General features: G+C 42.4%; 5 protein-coding genes across 5 annotated transcripts; all 5 read right to left on the bottom strand.

The window, feature by feature from the left end:
* Window positions 1-293: 293 nt before the first annotated feature.
* Window positions 294-2,774, bottom strand: LOC308153843 (protocadherin beta-16-like; the record flags this gene model as incomplete). Its single annotated transcript, XM_080527027.1, has 1 exon — window positions 294-2,774. One exon carries the CDS (start codon window positions 2,772-2,774, stop codon window positions 294-296), a length of 2,481 nt encoding a protein of 826 aa, XP_080383153.1.
* Window positions 2,775-3,622: 848 nt separating this feature from the next.
* LOC308153842 (protocadherin beta-16-like) lies at window positions 3,623-6,130 on the bottom strand (the record flags this gene model as incomplete). Its single annotated transcript, XM_080527026.1, has 1 exon — window positions 3,623-6,130. One exon carries the CDS (start codon window positions 6,128-6,130, stop codon window positions 3,623-3,625), a length of 2,508 nt encoding a protein of 835 aa, XP_080383152.1.
* Window positions 6,131-6,911: 781 nt separating this feature from the next.
* On the bottom strand, window positions 6,912-9,484 carry LOC308153841 (protocadherin beta-16-like; the record flags this gene model as incomplete). Its single annotated transcript, XM_080527025.1, has 2 exons — window positions 6,912-6,919; window positions 7,093-9,484. The coding sequence occupies 2 exons, from the start codon at window positions 9,482-9,484 to the stop codon at window positions 6,912-6,914; spliced, it is 2,400 nt and encodes a 799-aa protein (XP_080383151.1).
* Window positions 9,485-10,424: 940 nt separating this feature from the next.
* On the bottom strand, window positions 10,425-12,887 carry LOC308153840 (protocadherin beta-16-like; the record flags this gene model as incomplete). The annotated part of the gene is made up of 1 exon (XM_080527024.1): window positions 10,425-12,887. The coding sequence occupies one exon, from the start codon at window positions 12,885-12,887 to the stop codon at window positions 10,425-10,427; it is 2,463 nt and encodes an 820-aa protein (XP_080383150.1).
* Window positions 12,888-13,873: 986 nt separating this feature from the next.
* On the bottom strand, window positions 13,874-16,279 carry LOC308152217 (protocadherin beta-16-like; the record flags this gene model as incomplete). Its single annotated transcript, XM_080525141.1, has 1 exon — window positions 13,874-16,279. One exon carries the CDS (start codon window positions 16,277-16,279, stop codon window positions 13,874-13,876), a length of 2,406 nt encoding a protein of 801 aa, XP_080381267.1.
* Between the last annotated feature and the right edge of the window lie 966 nt (window positions 16,280-17,245).

The raw sequence follows: 17,245 nt of genomic DNA, 5'->3' as shown, positions 1-17,245 counted from the left end.
GTCTTGGAGTAAAGCAAGCTAGGAAAACAAATCTGGAGAAATGACAGTGATGACGTTGTTTACAATTTAAATTAAAAAAGATTGTCCTATTTAAGAGGCAAAAATGGCAAATCGAACCAAAATTAAATCTTCCTCATCAAGTAATACCAGTACTACATTTACGGCAGAGGCCAATTGCGTTTAGTCAAACAAATACGCTACTCATTAAGCAGAGAGACTCAGTAGCCTTGTAAATGTAGCTAAGAAATTATTAAACAAAACAACTTCAGTTGAATTTATGTCACCAAACAACCTTATTCCAACCAACGTTTTTTCTCTCCGTTAGACGAACATTCAAACGTTTCAAAAGCATTCAGAAGTAAATCCACGGTTGAACAAACCTCTAGTGGAGAGTCTGGTTCATCCAGGATGTTCTTTTCACTCTGCATCCGCTGCATCGTCCCTGTACTGGGGTCCACTATCAGTACACTCTGACTACCGGGTCTGGCGAACTTACAGTCACTTTTTCTGGAGTCAGTCGTCCTGCACACCTCGTAATTGTACACGTGCTGTAGAGTTCCTGTCCCCAAAGTGTCTGCGTAACGCGGTGGATAATACGGAATAACCGGGAGATTGGAATGATAGAGGATGCGAGACTGTCTCCATCTGTATATTTTCACTGATATAATAACCACTAAACACGTGATGAACAGAAATGAAACCACAGCCAAAGCCAAGACTAAGTAAAAAGTCAGGTTGTCATTGTACTCCTTGTCGTGCGTAAAGTCAGTGAACTCCGAGAGCACTTCAGGGAAGCTGTCCGCCACCGCCACGTTAACATTGACTGTAGCTGAACGAGAGGGCTGCCCGTTGTCCTCCACTACAACAGTGAGCCTTTGTTTCACTGCATCTTTATCAGTGACTTGGCGTATAGTTCTTATTTCCCCGTTCTGTAAGCCCACTTCAAACAGCGCCCTGTCTGTCGCTTTCTGCAGTTTATACGAGAGCCAGGCATTCTGTCCAGAGTCCACGTCAACAGCCACCACTTTAGTGACAAGATAGCCCACATCTGCTGAACGAGGCACCATTTCAGCCACCAGAGAGCCGCCAGTCTGGACTGGGTACAGAACCTGAGGTGCGTTATCGTTCTGGTCCTGGATCATTATTTTCACAGTCACATTACTACTGAGTGGAGGGGAGCCTCCATCCTGCGCTTTTACGCGGAAGTGGAAATCCTTGATCTGCTCGTAGTCAAAAGAGCGCACTGCATGGATGACTCCACTATCAGCACTAACGGACACATATGAGGAGACGGGCACTCCGTTAACCGAGGAGTCCTCCAGTATGTAAGAAACACGGGCATTCTGGTTCCAGTCGGCGTCTCTGGCTTTCACTGTGAATATAGAGAGGCCCGGTGTGTTGTTTTCTATAATGTAGGCCTCATATGAGCTCCTCTCAAAGACAGGCGCGTTGTCATTCACATCTGATATCTGTAAGGTGAGAGTGACGCTGCTGGAGAGAGAGGGCACTCCCTCATCAGAGCACGTCACACTGATATTATACTCAGAGTCTCTCTCTCGGTCCAAATCACTATCTGTTACTAAACTATAGAAGCCATTAGATGTAGATTTTATAGTGAAGGGGATGTTTTCATTTATCCCACAGTTGACTTTACCGTTAGTCTCAGAATCTGGGTCGTTCACGCTCATCATAACTATAACCGTGTTAGGACGGGAATCCTCTGGTATTGAACCTGATTTGGAAATCAAATTAATAACAGGGCTATTATCATTTACGTCACTAACATCAATTATTATTTTACTTGAATCCGACAGACCACCATTATCTATCGCTTCTATATCAATTTGGTAATTTTTGGCTTTTTCATAATCGATTTCACCGTCCAATATAACATCACCATTTTCATTTATGTGAAACATTTTCGAAAGACTATCCATGGTATTGGCAATAACATAAGAAACCTCACCATTTGAACCTTTATCTGCATCAGAGGCACTAACCGTTGTGACACATGTCCCCTTTTGTGAATTCTCTGTTATAGTTGCCTTGTAAACTGGTTTAGTAAAAACCGGAGCATTGTCGTTTACATCTAACACAGTAACATGTATCTGCATTGTTCCGGACATCTGAGGCTCGCCTCCATCCACTGCCGTTAACAACAAAGAAATATGCTGCTGTTTCTCTCGATCTAATGGCTTCTGTAAAACCATCTCTACTTTTTTACTTCCATCTGCCTGACTATGCAATTTTAGAATAAAATTGTCTGTAGGTTTTAGTATGTAGCTTTGAAGATCATTTAAACCAATGTCTAGATCCACAGCTTTTTCCAACATGAATTTAGATCCAGTGACAGCTGACTCGCTTATTTCAAAACGCCGCTCTGCCTTTTGAAAGGTAGGAGCATTGTCGTTTATATCTGTAATCTCTACAGTGACAGGGTATAATTCCATCGGGTTTTCTAGAGTAATCTGGAAATGCAGAGCACAAGGCGTCGTCTGTCCGCAGAGCGCTTCTCGGTCTATTCTCTCTTTGATCAGGAGGACTCCCCTTTCTTTATTCAGCTCGATGTATTCTGCGCTGTCTCCAGTATAGATACGAGCTTTACCTGATTTCAGTCTTTTTAGATCTAAACCCAAATCTTGCGCTATGTTACCGACTAAAGAGCCTTTCGCCATTTCCTCGGGAATGGAGTAACTGACCTGCCCGTGCACTGAACTGAGAGAGAGGACCGAGATGAACAACAGTACTTGCCGTGTCATTGTTCTGCCCGACATTTTCTCTGCGATGTCAAACAAACAACACGTTATAATCCGTAAATCAGTCTGTAATATTTCCTCAGTTTGCAGACAGAACAAAACATCTATTAAAAATTAGTCTACAATCCACAACTCGGGAACAAAACATTTGCAGCTTAAATTATCCATGCAGTGTTCTCGGTAACCCGGACTGTGCGTTCTGCGTGCGTCTCTTTCTCTGTCTGCAATATCGAGATGACAGACGAGGTACTGCTCCAAATATGCTCTAAAACGTCAACAGACTGACCAACAGCGGCCCTTTGAGTTCATTGCAATGAATTACACGAAATGCATTCACACTCAAATAATTCCAATAAAGTAATGTGCATTAATTAAGATAATAAATGGCACAATTTGAATATCAAAACTGTTGTATTTCAACTCAACCATGTTAATATCAGGTTCATTGTTGTCGCAAGAGTAGAATGTTAGGCTTCTCATATCTAATTTGACCAGTCTCATGTTAATGTTACTTCAAAACGGACGTTTTAGGAAGTAAAAAACGCTACTCGTTATAAAGAGAGATACCATTGAGAGGGCATTAGTATCCTTGTAAATGTAACAAAGCATCACAGTAATTACCCACACAAAATCACTTCAGTTGTATTTATATCATCAACGAACCAAATTCAATATATTGACATTAGCGGAAAAAAAATAGTTGAATAGTTAATCTAAGATGAAAAGTAGGCTGGGCTGTACTTCTTCACTGGTTGAAATGGAATTCCTTACAGCTGGAATCTTATTTTGCTTCATATATACTCATCGAACTATTTATAAAATGCACAACACATCAACATTAAAATGAAAACCTCACAGGCGAATTATTAAGAAAAGTTGCCGCTGTCCACCCCACTAGTGCTGAACGTTTTTTTTTCTCTAGTTAGATGAATATTCAAAAGTTTCCAAGCATTCAGAAGTAAACCCGTGTCTTTCACACCAACCTCTAGTGGAGAGTCTGGTTCATCCAGGATGTTCTTTTCACTCTGCATCCGCTGCATCGTCCCTGTACTGGGGTCCACTATCAGTACACTCTGACTACTGGGTCTGGCGAACTTACAGTCACTCTTTCTGGAGTCAGTCGTCCTGCACACCTCGTAATTGTACACGTGCTGTAAAGTTCCTGTCCCCAAAGTGTCTGCGTAACGTGGTGGATAATACGGAATAACCGGGAGATTGGAATGATAGAGAATGCGAGACTGTCTCCATCTGTATATTTTCACTGATATAATAACCACCAAACACGTGATGAACAGAAATGAAACTACAGCCAAAGCCAAGACTAAGTAAAAAGTCAGGTTGTCATTGTACTCCTTGTCGTGCGTAAAGTCAGTGAACTCCGAGAGCACTTCAGGGAAGCTGTCCGCCACCGCCACGTTAACATTGACTGTAGCTGAACGAGAGGGCTGCCCGTTGTCCTCCACTACAACAGTGAGCCTTTGTTTCACAGCATCTTTATCAGTGACTTGGCGTATAGTTCTTATTTCCCCATTCTGTAAGCCCACTTCAAACAACGCCCTGTCTGTCGCTTTCTGCAGTTTATACGAGAGCCAGGCATTCTGTCCAGAGTCCACGTCAACAGCCACCACTTTAGTGACAAGATAGCCCACATCTGCTGAACGAGGCACCATTTCAGCCACTAGAGAGCCGCCAGTCTGGACTGGGTACAGAACCTGAGGCGCGTTATCGTTCTGGTCCTGGATCATTATTTTCACAGTCACATTGCTACTGAGTGGAGGTGAGCCTCCATCCTGCACTTTTACGCGGAAGTGGAAATCCTTGATCTGCTCGTAGTCAAAAGAGCGCACTGCATGGACGACTCCACTATCAGCACTAACGGACACATATGAGGAGACGGTCACCCCGTTAACCGAGGAGTCCTCCAGTATGTAAGAAACACGGGCATTCTGGTTCCAGTCAGCATCTCTGGCTTTCACTGTGAATATAGAGAGGCCTGGTGTGTTGTTTTCTATAATGTAGGCCTCATATGAGCTCCTCTCAAAGACAGGCACGTTGTCATTCACATCTGATATCTGTAAGGTGAGAGTGACGCTGCTGGAGAGCGAGGGCACTCCCTCATCAGAGCACGTCACACTGATGTTATACTCAGAGTCTCTCTCTCGGTCCAAATCACTGTCAGTTACTAAACTATAGAAGCCATTAGATGTAGATTTTATAGTGAAAGGAATGTTTTCATTTATCCCACAGTTGACTTTACCGTTAGTCTCTGAATCTGGGTCGTTCACGCTCATCATAGCTATAACGGTGTTAGGACGGGAATCCTCTGGTATTGAACCTGATTTGGAAATCAAATTAATAACAGGGCTATTGTCATTTACGTCACTAACATCAATGATTATTTTACTTGAATCCGACAGACCACCATTATCTATCGCTTCTATTTCAATGTGGTAATTTTTGGCTTTTTCATAATCAATTTGGCCATCTAATATCACGTCACCATTTTCATTTATATGAAATATCTCCGAAACACTATCCATGTTTGAAATTAGATACGATACTTCACCATTTGAGCCCTTGTCAGCATCAGAAGCACTCACCGTCATGATAACAGTGCCTTTTTGTGAATTCTCTGTAATAGTGGCCTTATAAACAGGTTTAGTAAAAACCGGAGCATTGTCGTTTGCGTCTAACACACTAACATGTATCTGCATCGTTCCAGATAGCTGAGGCTCGCCTCCATCCACTGCAGTTAACAACAACGATATTAACTCCTGTTTCTCTCGATCTAATGGCTTCTGCAAAACCATCTCTACCTTTTTAGTCCCATCTGCCTGACTATGTAATTTCAGAATAAAATTATCAGAGGGTTTCAGTAAATAGCTTTGAAGGCCATTTTCACCAATGTCTAGATCCACTGCTTTCTCTAATACGAATTTAGATCCAGTGACTGCTGACTCGCTTATCTCGAATCGCCGCTCAGTCTTTTTAAAACTGGGAGAATTGTCGTTAATATCTGTAATCTCTATGGTTACTGGGTATAATTCCATCGGATTTTCTAAAGTGACCTGCAAGTGTAGAGCGCAAGGCGTCGTCTGTCCGCAGAGCGCTTCTCGGTCTATTCTCTCTTTGATCAGGAGGACTCCCCTTTCTTTATTCAGCTCGATGTATTCTGCGCTGTCTCCAGTATAGATACGAGCTTTACCTGATTTCAGTCTTTTGATATCTAAACCCAAATCCTGCGCTATGTTACCGACTAAAGAGCCTTTCGCCATTTCCTCGGGAATGGAGTAACTGACCTGCCCGTGCACTGAACTGAGAGAGAGGACCGAGATGAACAACAGTACTTGCCGTGTCATTGTTCTGTCCGACATTTTCTCTGCGATGTCAAACAACAAAGACGCTATAATCCGTTAATCAGTCGTTAATATCCTTTCAGTTTGCAGACAGAACAAAACACCAATGAAACATTAGTTTACAATCCACAACCCGAACAAAAAATGTCCAGCTCCAAGTAGTGTTCCCGGTAACCCGGACTGTGCGATCTGCGTGCGTCTCTTTCTCTGTCTGCAATATCGAGATGATGGGGGAAGTACTGCTGCAAATATGCTCTAAAACGTCAACACACTGACCAACAGCGGCCCTATGAGTTCGTTGAAATGAACTACACAACATGCCTTAATGTAATACACTCGCATAATTCCAATCAAGTCATGTTCATTCAACTAATAAATGACACAATTTGAATATCAACAATCTTGTATTTGAAGTCAGCCATGTTAATATCAGGTTCATTGTTGTCGCAAGAGTAGAATGTTACATAGGCTTCTCATATCTAATTTGACCAGTCTCATGTTAATGTTACTTCAAAACTGACGTTTTAGGAAGTACAAAACGCTACTCGTTATAAAGAGAGTTACCATTCAGAGGGCATTAGTATCCTTGTAAATGTACCAAAGCATCACAGTAATTACCCACACAAAATCACTTCAGTTGTATTTATATCATCAACGAACCAAATTCAATATATTGAAATTAGCGGGGGAAAAAATAGTTGAATAGTTAGTCTATGATTAAAAGTAGGCTGTACTTCTTCACTGGTTGAAATGGAATTCCTTACAGCTGGAATCTTATTTTGCTTCATATACTGTATACTCATCGAACTATTTATAAAATGCACAACACATCAACATTAAAATTAAAACCTCACAGGCGAATTATTAAGAAAAGTTGCCGCTGTCCACCCCACTAGTGCTGAACGTTTTTTTTTCTTCTCTAGTTAGATGAATATTCAAAAGTTTCCAAGCATTCAGAAGTAAACCCGTGTCTTTCACACCAACCTCAAGTGGAGAGTCTGGTTCATCCAGGATGTTCTTTTCACTCTGCATCCGCTGCATCGTCCCTGTACTGGGGTCCACTATCAGTACACTCTGACTACCGGGTCTGGCGAACTTACAGTCACTTTTTCTGGAGTCAGTCGTCCTGCACACCTCGTAATTGTACACATGCTGTAGAGTTCCTGTCCCCAAAGTGTCTGCGTAACGCGGTGGATAATACGGAATAACCGGGAGATTGGAATGATAGAGAATGCGAGACTGTCTCCATCTGTATATTTTCACTGATATGATAACCACTAAACACGTCATGAACAGAAATGAAACTACAGCCAAAGCCAAGACTAAGTAAAAAGTCAGGTTGTCATTGTACTCCTTGTCGTGCGTAAAGTCAGTGAACTCCGAGAGCACTTCAGGGAAGCTGTCCGCCACCGCCACGTTAACATTGACTGTAGCTGAACGAGAGGGCTGCCCGTTGTCCTCCACTACAACAGTGAGCCTTTGTTTCACAGCATCTTTATCATTGACTTGACGTATAGTTCTTATTTCCCCATTCTGTAAGCCGACTTCAAACAGCGCCCTGTCTGTCGCTTTCTGCAGTTTATACGAGAGCCAGGCATTCTGTCCAGAGTCCACATCAACAGCCACCACTTTAGTGACAAGATAGCCCACATCTGCTGAACGAGGCACCATTTCAGCCACCAGAGAGCCGCCAGTCTGCACTGGGTACAGAACCTGAGGTGCGTTATCGTTCTGGTCCTGGATCATTATTTTCACCGTCACATTGCTACTGAGTGGAGGGGAGCCTCCATCCTGCGCTTTTACGCGGAAGTGGAAATTCTTGATCTGCTCGTAGTCAAAAGAGCGCACTGCATGGATGACTCCACTATCAGCACTAACGGACACATATGAGGAGACGGGCACTCCGTTAACCGAGGAGTCCTCCAGTATGTAAGAAACACGGGCATTCTGGTTCCAGTCGGCGTCTCTGGCTTTCAGTGTGAATATAGAGAGGCCCGGTGTGTTGTTTTCTATAATGTAGGCCTCATATGAGCTCCTCTCAAAGACAGGCGCGTTGTCATTCACATCTGATATCTGTAAGGTGAGAGTGACGCTGCTGGAGAGCGAGGGCACTCCCTCATCAGAGCACGTCACACTGATGTTATACTCAGAGTCTCTCTCTCGGTCCAAATCACTATCAGTTATTACAGTAAAGAAATTATTTGATGTCGTTTTCATTACAAAGGGGATGTTTTCGTTGATAAAGCATTGGACTTTGCCATTTTCACCGGAGTCTGGATCTTGAATGTTAATCATAGTTACGACTGTATTAGGTTTGGCATCTTCGGATATCACATTAGATTTAGACATGATATTAATACTAGGCTTGTTATCATTGGTGTCAACTACATCAACTATAACTTTACATGAACCTGTGAGTCCACCATCATCACTTGCGCGTATATTTATCTCAAAATTTCGAGATTTTTCATAATCAATATGTCCTATTAATTTAACATCACCATTGTCCTCATTTACATCAAACATTCCCCTGGCATTATTTGTGATTGAATATCTTATTTTTCCGTTGGAACCATGATCTGCATCCGATGCACTGACTGTCGTTACAACTGTACCTTTAGGAGCATTCTCTATAACGGTAGCTTTATACGTAGGCTGAGTAAAAATAGGCGCATTATCATTAACGTCTAATACGGTGATGAGGATCTGCATTGTTCCAGACATCTGCGGCTCGCCTCCATCAACAACGGTCAACACCAGAGAAACCTGCTCCTGCGTCTCTCGGTCTAGAGGCTTCTGTAAAACCATCTCTACATTTTTATGTCCATCTGCTTGATTATGCAATTCAAGAGCAAAATTATCGGTTGGTTTTAGCACATAACTTTGGAGGCCATTGATACCCACATCAAGATCCATCGCCCTCTCTAACACAAATGTTGCCCCACTGACTGCAGACTCGCTGATTTTGAATTTGACTTCGGTTTTTTCAAAGGTAGGAGGGTTATCATTAATATCTGTGATCTCTACTGTAATACTGTAAAATTCCATCGGATTCTCTAGAATAATCTGAAAATGCAGAGCACAAGGCGTCGTCTGCTCACAGAGCGCTTCTCGGTCTATTCTCTCTTTGATCAGGAGGACTCCCCTTTCTTTATTCAGCTCGATGTATTCTGCGCTGTCTCCAGTATAGATACGAGCTTTACCTGATTTCAGTCTTTTGAGATCTAAACCCAAATCCTGCGCTATGTTACCGACTAAAGAGCCTTTCGCCATTTCCTCGGGAATGGAGTAACTGACCTGCCCGTGCACTGAACTGAGAGAGAGGACCGAGATGAACAACAGTACTTGCCGTGTCATTGTTCTGCCCGACATTTTCTCTGCGATGTCAAACAACAAAGACGCTATAATCCGTAAATCAGTCGTTAATATCCTTTCAGTTTGCAGACAGAACAAAACACCAATGAAACATTAGTTTACAATCCACAACCCGAACAAAAAATGTCCAGCTCCAAGTGTCCATGCAGTGTTCTCGGTAACCCGGACTGTGCGATCTGCGTGCGTCTCTTTCTCTGTCTACAATATCGAGATGATGGGGGAAGTACTGCTGCAAATATGCTCTAAAACGTCAACTCACTGACCAACAGCGGCCCTATGAGTTCATTGAAATGAACTACACAACATGCCTTAATGTAATATACTCGCATAATTCCAATCAAGTCATGTTCATTCAACTAATAAATGACATGAATGAATATCAACAATCTTGTATTTGAAGTCAGCCATGCTAGTTTCAGGTTCATTATTGTTGCAAGAAATAATGGATCTGTGAGCTTCTCATATTTAATTTGACCAGTCTCGTGTTGATTAAAGCAATGTCACTACTGACGGTAAAAACCTATTATGTTTCAGGAAGTCAAATACGATAACTTTCATACAGAGAGATACAAACTCAGAGATAAAAACTCCTTAGTAGCATTACAAATGTAAATAAACATCACAGTAACTACCCACAGAAAACAACTTAAGTTGAATTTATGTCACCAAAGATGCAATGTATTGTTTTTGCTGGTAACTCAAAATAGTTTAACATTTATTGTTGATGAGTAGGCTATACTAACTCACTGATAAACATTAAAGTCCTCACAGCTGGACTCTGGTCGCTTCACAACGCATTAACGTATTAGTGTAATGTAGAATTATAATGAAGTGCGGAGGAGCATGATGAAATGTGCCTCTGTCCACATCGCTGGTGCTCAAAGGGTTACACAAACTACACCAACATGTATTCCTTTAGTCGAAAATTCGGAGGTTTTCATGAATACAATTTCCAAGCACTCAGAAGTAAACCCTTAGTTACAATGTAATTCCGACCAACCTCGAGTGGAGAGTCCGGTTCATCCAGGATGTTCTTTTCACTCTGCATCCGCTGCATCGTCCCTGTACTGGGGTCCACTATCAGTACACTCTGACTACCGGGCCTGGCGAACTTACAGTCACTTTTTCTGGAGTCAGTCGTCCTGCACACCTCGTAATTGTACACGTGCTGTAGAGTTCCTGTCCCCAAAGTGTCTGCGTAACGCGGTGGATAATACGGAATAACCGGGAGATTGGAATGAAAGAGGATGCGAGACTGTCTCCATCTGTATATTTTCACTGATATAATAACCACTAAACACGTGATGAACAGAAATGAAACTACAGCCAAAGCCAAGACTAAGTAAAAAGTCAGGTTGTCATTGTACTCCTTGTCGTGCGTAAAGTCAGTGAACTCCGAGAGCACTTCAGGGAAGCTGTCCGCCACCGCCACGTTAACATTGACTGTAGCTGAACGAGAGGGCTGTCCGTTGTCCTCCACTACAACAGTGAGCCTTTGTTTCACAGCATCTTTATCAGTGACTTGGCGTATAGTTCTTATTTCCCCGTTCTGTAAGCCCACTTTAAACAGCGCCCTGTCTGTCGCTTTCTGCAGTTTATACGAGAGCCAGGCATTCTGTCCAGAGTCCACATCAACAGCCACCACTTTAGTGACAAGATAGCCCACATCTGCTGAACGAGGCACCATTTCAGCCACCAGAAAGCCGCCAGTCTGGACTGGGTACAGAACCTGAGGTGTGTTATCGTTCTGGTCCTGGATAATTATTTTCACAGTCACATTGCTACTGAGTGGAGGGGAGCCTCCATCCTGCGCTTTTACGCGGAAGTGGAAATCCTTGATCTGCTCGTAGTCAAAAGAGCGCACTGCATGGATGACTCCACTATCAGCACTAACGGACACATATGAGGAGACGGACACTCCGTTAACCGAGGAGTCCTCCAGTATGTAAGAAACACGGGCATTCTGGTTCCAGTCAGCGTCTCTGGATTTCACTGTGAATATAGAGAGGCCCGGTGTGTTGTTTTCTATAATGTAGGCCTCATATGAGCTCCTCTCAAAGACAGGCGCGTTGTCATTCACATCTGATATCTGTAAGGTGAGAGTGACGCTGCTGGAGAGCGAGGGCACTCCCTCATCAGAGCACGTCACACTGATGTTATACTCAGTGTCTCTCTCTCGGTCCAAATCACTGTCTGTTAACAAACTAAAGAAGTTATTCGACGTAGATTTAATTGTAAATGGGATATTATCGTTAATTGAGCACTGCACCTTGCCATTTTCACCGGAGTCTGGATCTTGAATATTGATCATAGTCACTACCGTTGCAGGTTTCGTGTCTTCGGATATAACACTAGACTTAGACATCACATTAATAGCAGGTATGTTGTCATTTGAATCAACGACTTCGACAATTATTTTGCATGAATCGGTCAATCCACCATCATCACTAGCTTGTACATGTATTTGATATTGTCGTGACTTTTCGTAGTCAATATTACCTATCAATCTCACTTCACCGCTCTCCTCGTTTATTTCATATAATTCAGGGACATCATCGAGTGAATTCGATATCGAATATGTTATTTTACCATTAGAACCTTGATCAGAATCAGATGCACTGACAGAGATTACAACTGTACCTTTAGGTGAGTTCTCTCTTATGATTGCCTTATAAATGTCCTGCGTAAAAACAGGCGCATTGTCGTTGGCGTCAAGAAGAGTAATATGAATTTGCACAGTTCCAGATAGCTGCGGCTCGCCTCCATCTATTGCAGTCAGTACTAAAGATAAATGATCCTGCTTTTCTCGATCTAGAGGTTTCTGTAAAACCATCTCTACTGTTTTTGCACCATCAGGCTGATTTTTTAATTTAAGGATGAAATTGTCGGTTGGTTTCAGTGAATAGCTTTGGAGGCCGTTGACACCAACATCCAGATCCATCGCCCTCTCTAACACAAACTTTGCACCTGTGACGGCCGACTCGCTGATTCTGAATTTCATTTCGTTCTTTTTGAAAACGGGAGCATTATCGTTTACATCAGTTACCTCAACAGTGATACTGTAAAATTCCATCGGGTTTTCCAGAATGATTTGGAAATGTAACGCACAAGGCGTCGTCTGTCCGCAAAGCGCTTCTCGGTCTATTCTCTCTTTGATCAGGAGGACTCCCCTTTCTTTATTCAGCTCGATGTATTCTGCGCTGTCTCCAGTATAGATACGAGCTTTACCTGATTTCAGTCTTTTTAGATCTAAACCCAAATCCTGCGCTATGTTACCGACTAAAGAGCCTTTCGCCATTTCCTCGGGAATGGAGTAACTGACCTGCCCGTGCACTGAACTGAGAGAGAGGAGGACCGAGATGAACAACAGTACTTGCCGTGTCATTGTTCTGTCCGACATTTTCTCTGCGATGTCAAGCAACAAACACGTTATAATCCGTAAATCAGTCGTTAATATCCTTTCAGTTTGCAGACAGAACAAAACACCAATGAAACATTAGTTTACAATCCACAACCCGAACAAAAAATGTCCAGCCCCAAGTATCCATGCAGTGTTCTCGGTAACCCGGACTGTGCGATCTGCGTGCGTCTCTTTCTCTGTCTACAATATCGAGATGATGGGGGAAGTACTGCTGCAAATATGCTCTACAACTTCAACACACTGACCAACAGCGGCCCTATGAGTTCGTTGAAATGAACTACACAACATGCCTTAATGTAATACACTCGCATAATTCCAATCAGGTCATGTTCATTCAACTAATAAATGACACCATTTGAATATCAACAATCTTGTATTTGAGGTCAGCCATGCTAGTTTCAGGTTCATTATTGTTGCAAGAAATAATGGATCCTGTGAGCTTCTCATATTTAATTTGACCAGTCTCATAGGGATTAAAGCAATGTCATTCCTATACTGACGGTGAAGACCGATTGTGTTTTAGGAAGTCAAACACATACGCTAATCTTTACACAGAGAGATACAAACTCAGAGATAACAAGTCATTAGTAGCGTCACAAATGTAACTAAACATCACAGTAATTACTCACAGAAAATAATTTAAGTTGAATTTATGTCACCAATGATCGAATAGGTTGATATTACTATAGCGCAAATAGAGTTGAATAGTTATTGTTGAAAAGTAGGCTATACTAACTCACTGATAAACATGAAAGCCTAACAGCTGAACACTTTATTCGCTTCACAATGCATTAACGTATTAGTATAATACAGAATTATAATGAAAGGTGCACAGGAGCATAATGAAATGTGCCGCTGTCCGCATCACTGGTGCTGAAAGGACTACACAAATTACAACTATTTTATTCCTTCAGCCAAATATTCTAAGGTTTTCAAGCAGTCAGACGTAAACCCTCAGTTACAATTTAATTCCGACCAACCTCGAGAGGAGAGTCCAGTTCATCCAGGATGTTCTTTTCACTCTGCATCCGCTGCATCGTCCCTGTACTGGGGTCCACTATCAGTACGCTCTGAGTACCGGGTCTGGCGAGCTTACAGTCACTCTTTCTTGAGTCAGTCGTCCTGCACACCTCGTAATTGTACACGTGCTGTAAAGTTCCTGTCCCGAAAGTGTCTGCATAACGCGGTGGATAGTATGGAATTACCGGGAGATTGGAATGATGGAGGATGCGAGACTGTCTCCATCTGTATATTTTCACTGATATAATCACCACTAAACACGTGATGAACAGAAATGAAACTACAGCCAAGGCCAAGACTAAGAAAAAAGTCAGGTTGTCATTGTACTCCTTGTCGTGCGTAAAGTCAGTGAACTCCGAGAGCACTTCAGGGAAGCTGTCCGCCACCGCCACGTTAACATTGACTGTAGCTGAACGAGAGGGCTGCCCGTTGTCCTCCACGACAACAGTGAGCCTTTGTTTCACAGCATCTTTATCAGTGACTTGGCGTATAGTTCTTATTTCCCCATTCTGTAAACCCACTTCAAACAGCGCCCTGTCTGTCGCTTTCTGCAGTTTATAGGAGAGCCAGGCATTCTGTCCCGAGTCCACATCAACAGCCACCACTTTAGTAACAAGATAGCCCACCTCTGCTGAACGAGGCACCATTTCAGCCACCAGAGAGCCGCCAGTCTGGACTGGGTACAGAACCTGAGGCGCGTTGTCGTTCTGGTCCTGGATCATTATTTTCACAGACACATTGCTACTGAGTGGAGGGGAGCCTCCATCCTGCGCTTTTACGCGGAAGTGGAAATCCTTGATCTGCTCGTAGTCAAAAGAGCGCACTGCATGGATGACTCCATTATCAGCACTAACGGACACATATGAGGAGACGGGCACTCCGTTAACCGAGGAGTCCTCCAGTATGTAAGAAACACGGGCATTCTGTTTCCAGTCAGCGTCTCTGGCTTTCACTGTGAATATAGAGAGGCCTGGTGTGTTGTTTTCTATAATGTAGGCCTCATATGAGCTCCTCTCAAAGACAGGCGCGTTGTCATTCACATCTGATATCTGTAAGGTGAGAGTGACGCTGCTGGAGAGCGAGGGCACTCCCTCATCAGAGCACGTCACACTGATGTTATACTCAGAGTCTCTCTCACGGTCCAAATCATTATCCGTTACTAGTCTATAGAATCCAGTTGCTGTTGATTTTATGGTGAAAGGGATGTTTTCATTTATCCCACAGTTGACTTTACCGTTAGTCTCAGAATCTGGATCGTTCACGCTCATCATAGCTATAACCGTGTTAGGAATGGAGTCCTCTGGTATTGAACCTGATTTGGAAATCAAATTAATAACAGGGCTATTATCATTTACGTCACTAACATCAATGATTATTTTACTTGAATCCGACAGACCACCATTATCTATTGCTTCTATATCAATTTGGTAATGTTGGGCTTTTTCATAATCAATTTGGCCGTCTAATATCACCTCACCTTTTTCATTTATATGAAATATCTCCGAAACACTATCCATATTTGAAATTAGATACAATACTTCACCATTTGAGCCCTTGTCAGCATCAGAAGCACTCACTGTCATGATAACAGTGCCTTTTTGTGAATTCTCTGTTATTGTGGCCCTATGAACTGATTTAGTAAAAACCGGAGCATTGTCGTTTATGTCTAACACAGTAACATGTATCTGCATTGTTCCAGACATCTGGGGCTCGCCTCCATCCACTGCAGTTAACAACAAAGATATTTGCTCTTGTTTCTCTCGATCGAGAGGCTTCTGTAAAACCATCTCTACCTTTTTACTTCCATCAGCCTGACTATGTAATTTCAGAATGAAATTATCAGAGGGTTTCAGTGAGTAGCTTTGAAGGCCATTGACACCAATGTCTAGATCCACTGCTTTCTCTAAGACGAATTTTGATCCAGCTACAGCAGACTCGCTTATCTCAAATCGCCGCTCAGTCTTTTTAAAACCGGGAGCATTGTCATTTATATCCGTGATCTCTAGAGTAACAGGGTATAAATCCATCGGGTTTTCTAAAGTGACCTGAAAATGTAAAGCGCAAGGCGTCGTCTGTCCGCAGAGCGCTTCTCGGTCTATTCTCTCTTTGATCAGGAGGACTCCCCTTTCTTTATTCAGCTCGATGTATTCTGCGCTGTCTCCAGTATAGATACGAGCTTTACCTGATTTCAGTCGTTTGAGATCTAAACCCAAATCCTGCGCTATGTTACCGACTAAAGAGCCTTTCGCCATTTCCTCGGGAATGGAGTAACTGACCTGCCCGTGCACTGAACTGAGAGAGAGGACCGAGATGAACAACAGTACTTGCCGTGTCATTGTTCTGCCCGACATTTTCTCTGCGATGTCAAACAACAAAGACGCTATAATCCGTATATCAGTCGTTAATATCCTTTCAGTTTGCAGACAGAACAAAACACCAATGAAACATTAGTTTACAATCCACAACCCGAACAAAAAATGTCCAGCTCCAAGTGTCCATGCAGTGTTCTCGGTAACCCGGACTGTGCGATCTGCGTGCGTCTCTTTCTCTGTCTACAATATCGAGATGATGGGGGAAGTACTGCTCCAAATATGCTCTAAAACGTCAACTCACTGACCAACAGCGGCCCTATGAGTTCGTTGAAATGAACTACACAACATGCCTTAATGTAATACACTCACATAATTAAAATACAGTTGTGCATTAAAATAATTAATTGGTATTTAAATATCAAAAATATTGTATTTGAAGTCAACCATGTTGGTATCAGGTTCATTACTGTTGCAAGATATAATGGATCCTGTGAGCTTCTGATATTTAATTGATCCAGTCTCATAGGGATTAAAGCAATGTCATTCTACTGACGGTAAAGACCGATTGTGTTTTAGGAATTTAAACACATACGCTAATCTTTACACAGAGAGATACAAACTCAGAGATAACAAGTCATTAGTGGCGTTACAAATGTAACTAAACATCACAGTAATTACCCACAGAAAATAATTTAAGTTGAATTTATGTCACCAATGATGGAATAGGTTGATATTACTATAGCGCAAATAGAGTTGAATAGTTATTGTTGAAAAGTAGGCTATACTAACTCACTGATAAACATGAAAGCCTAACAGCTGAACACTTTATTCGCTTCACAATGCATTAACGTATTAGTATAATGCAGAATTATAATGAAAGGTGCACAGGAGCATAATGAAATGTGCCGCTGTCCGCATCACTGGTGCTGAAAGGACTACACAAATTACAACTACTTTTATTCCTTCAGCCAAATATTCTAAGGTTTTCAAGCAGTCAGACGTAAA

The sequence above is a fragment of the Nansenia antarctica genome (genome assembly GCF_963989245.1).
Source record: "Nansenia antarctica genome assembly, chromosome: 3".
Taxonomy (NCBI): Eukaryota; Metazoa; Chordata; class Actinopteri; order Argentiniformes; family Microstomatidae; genus Nansenia; species Nansenia antarctica.
This window is presented reverse-complemented; position numbering and strand designations above follow the sequence as displayed.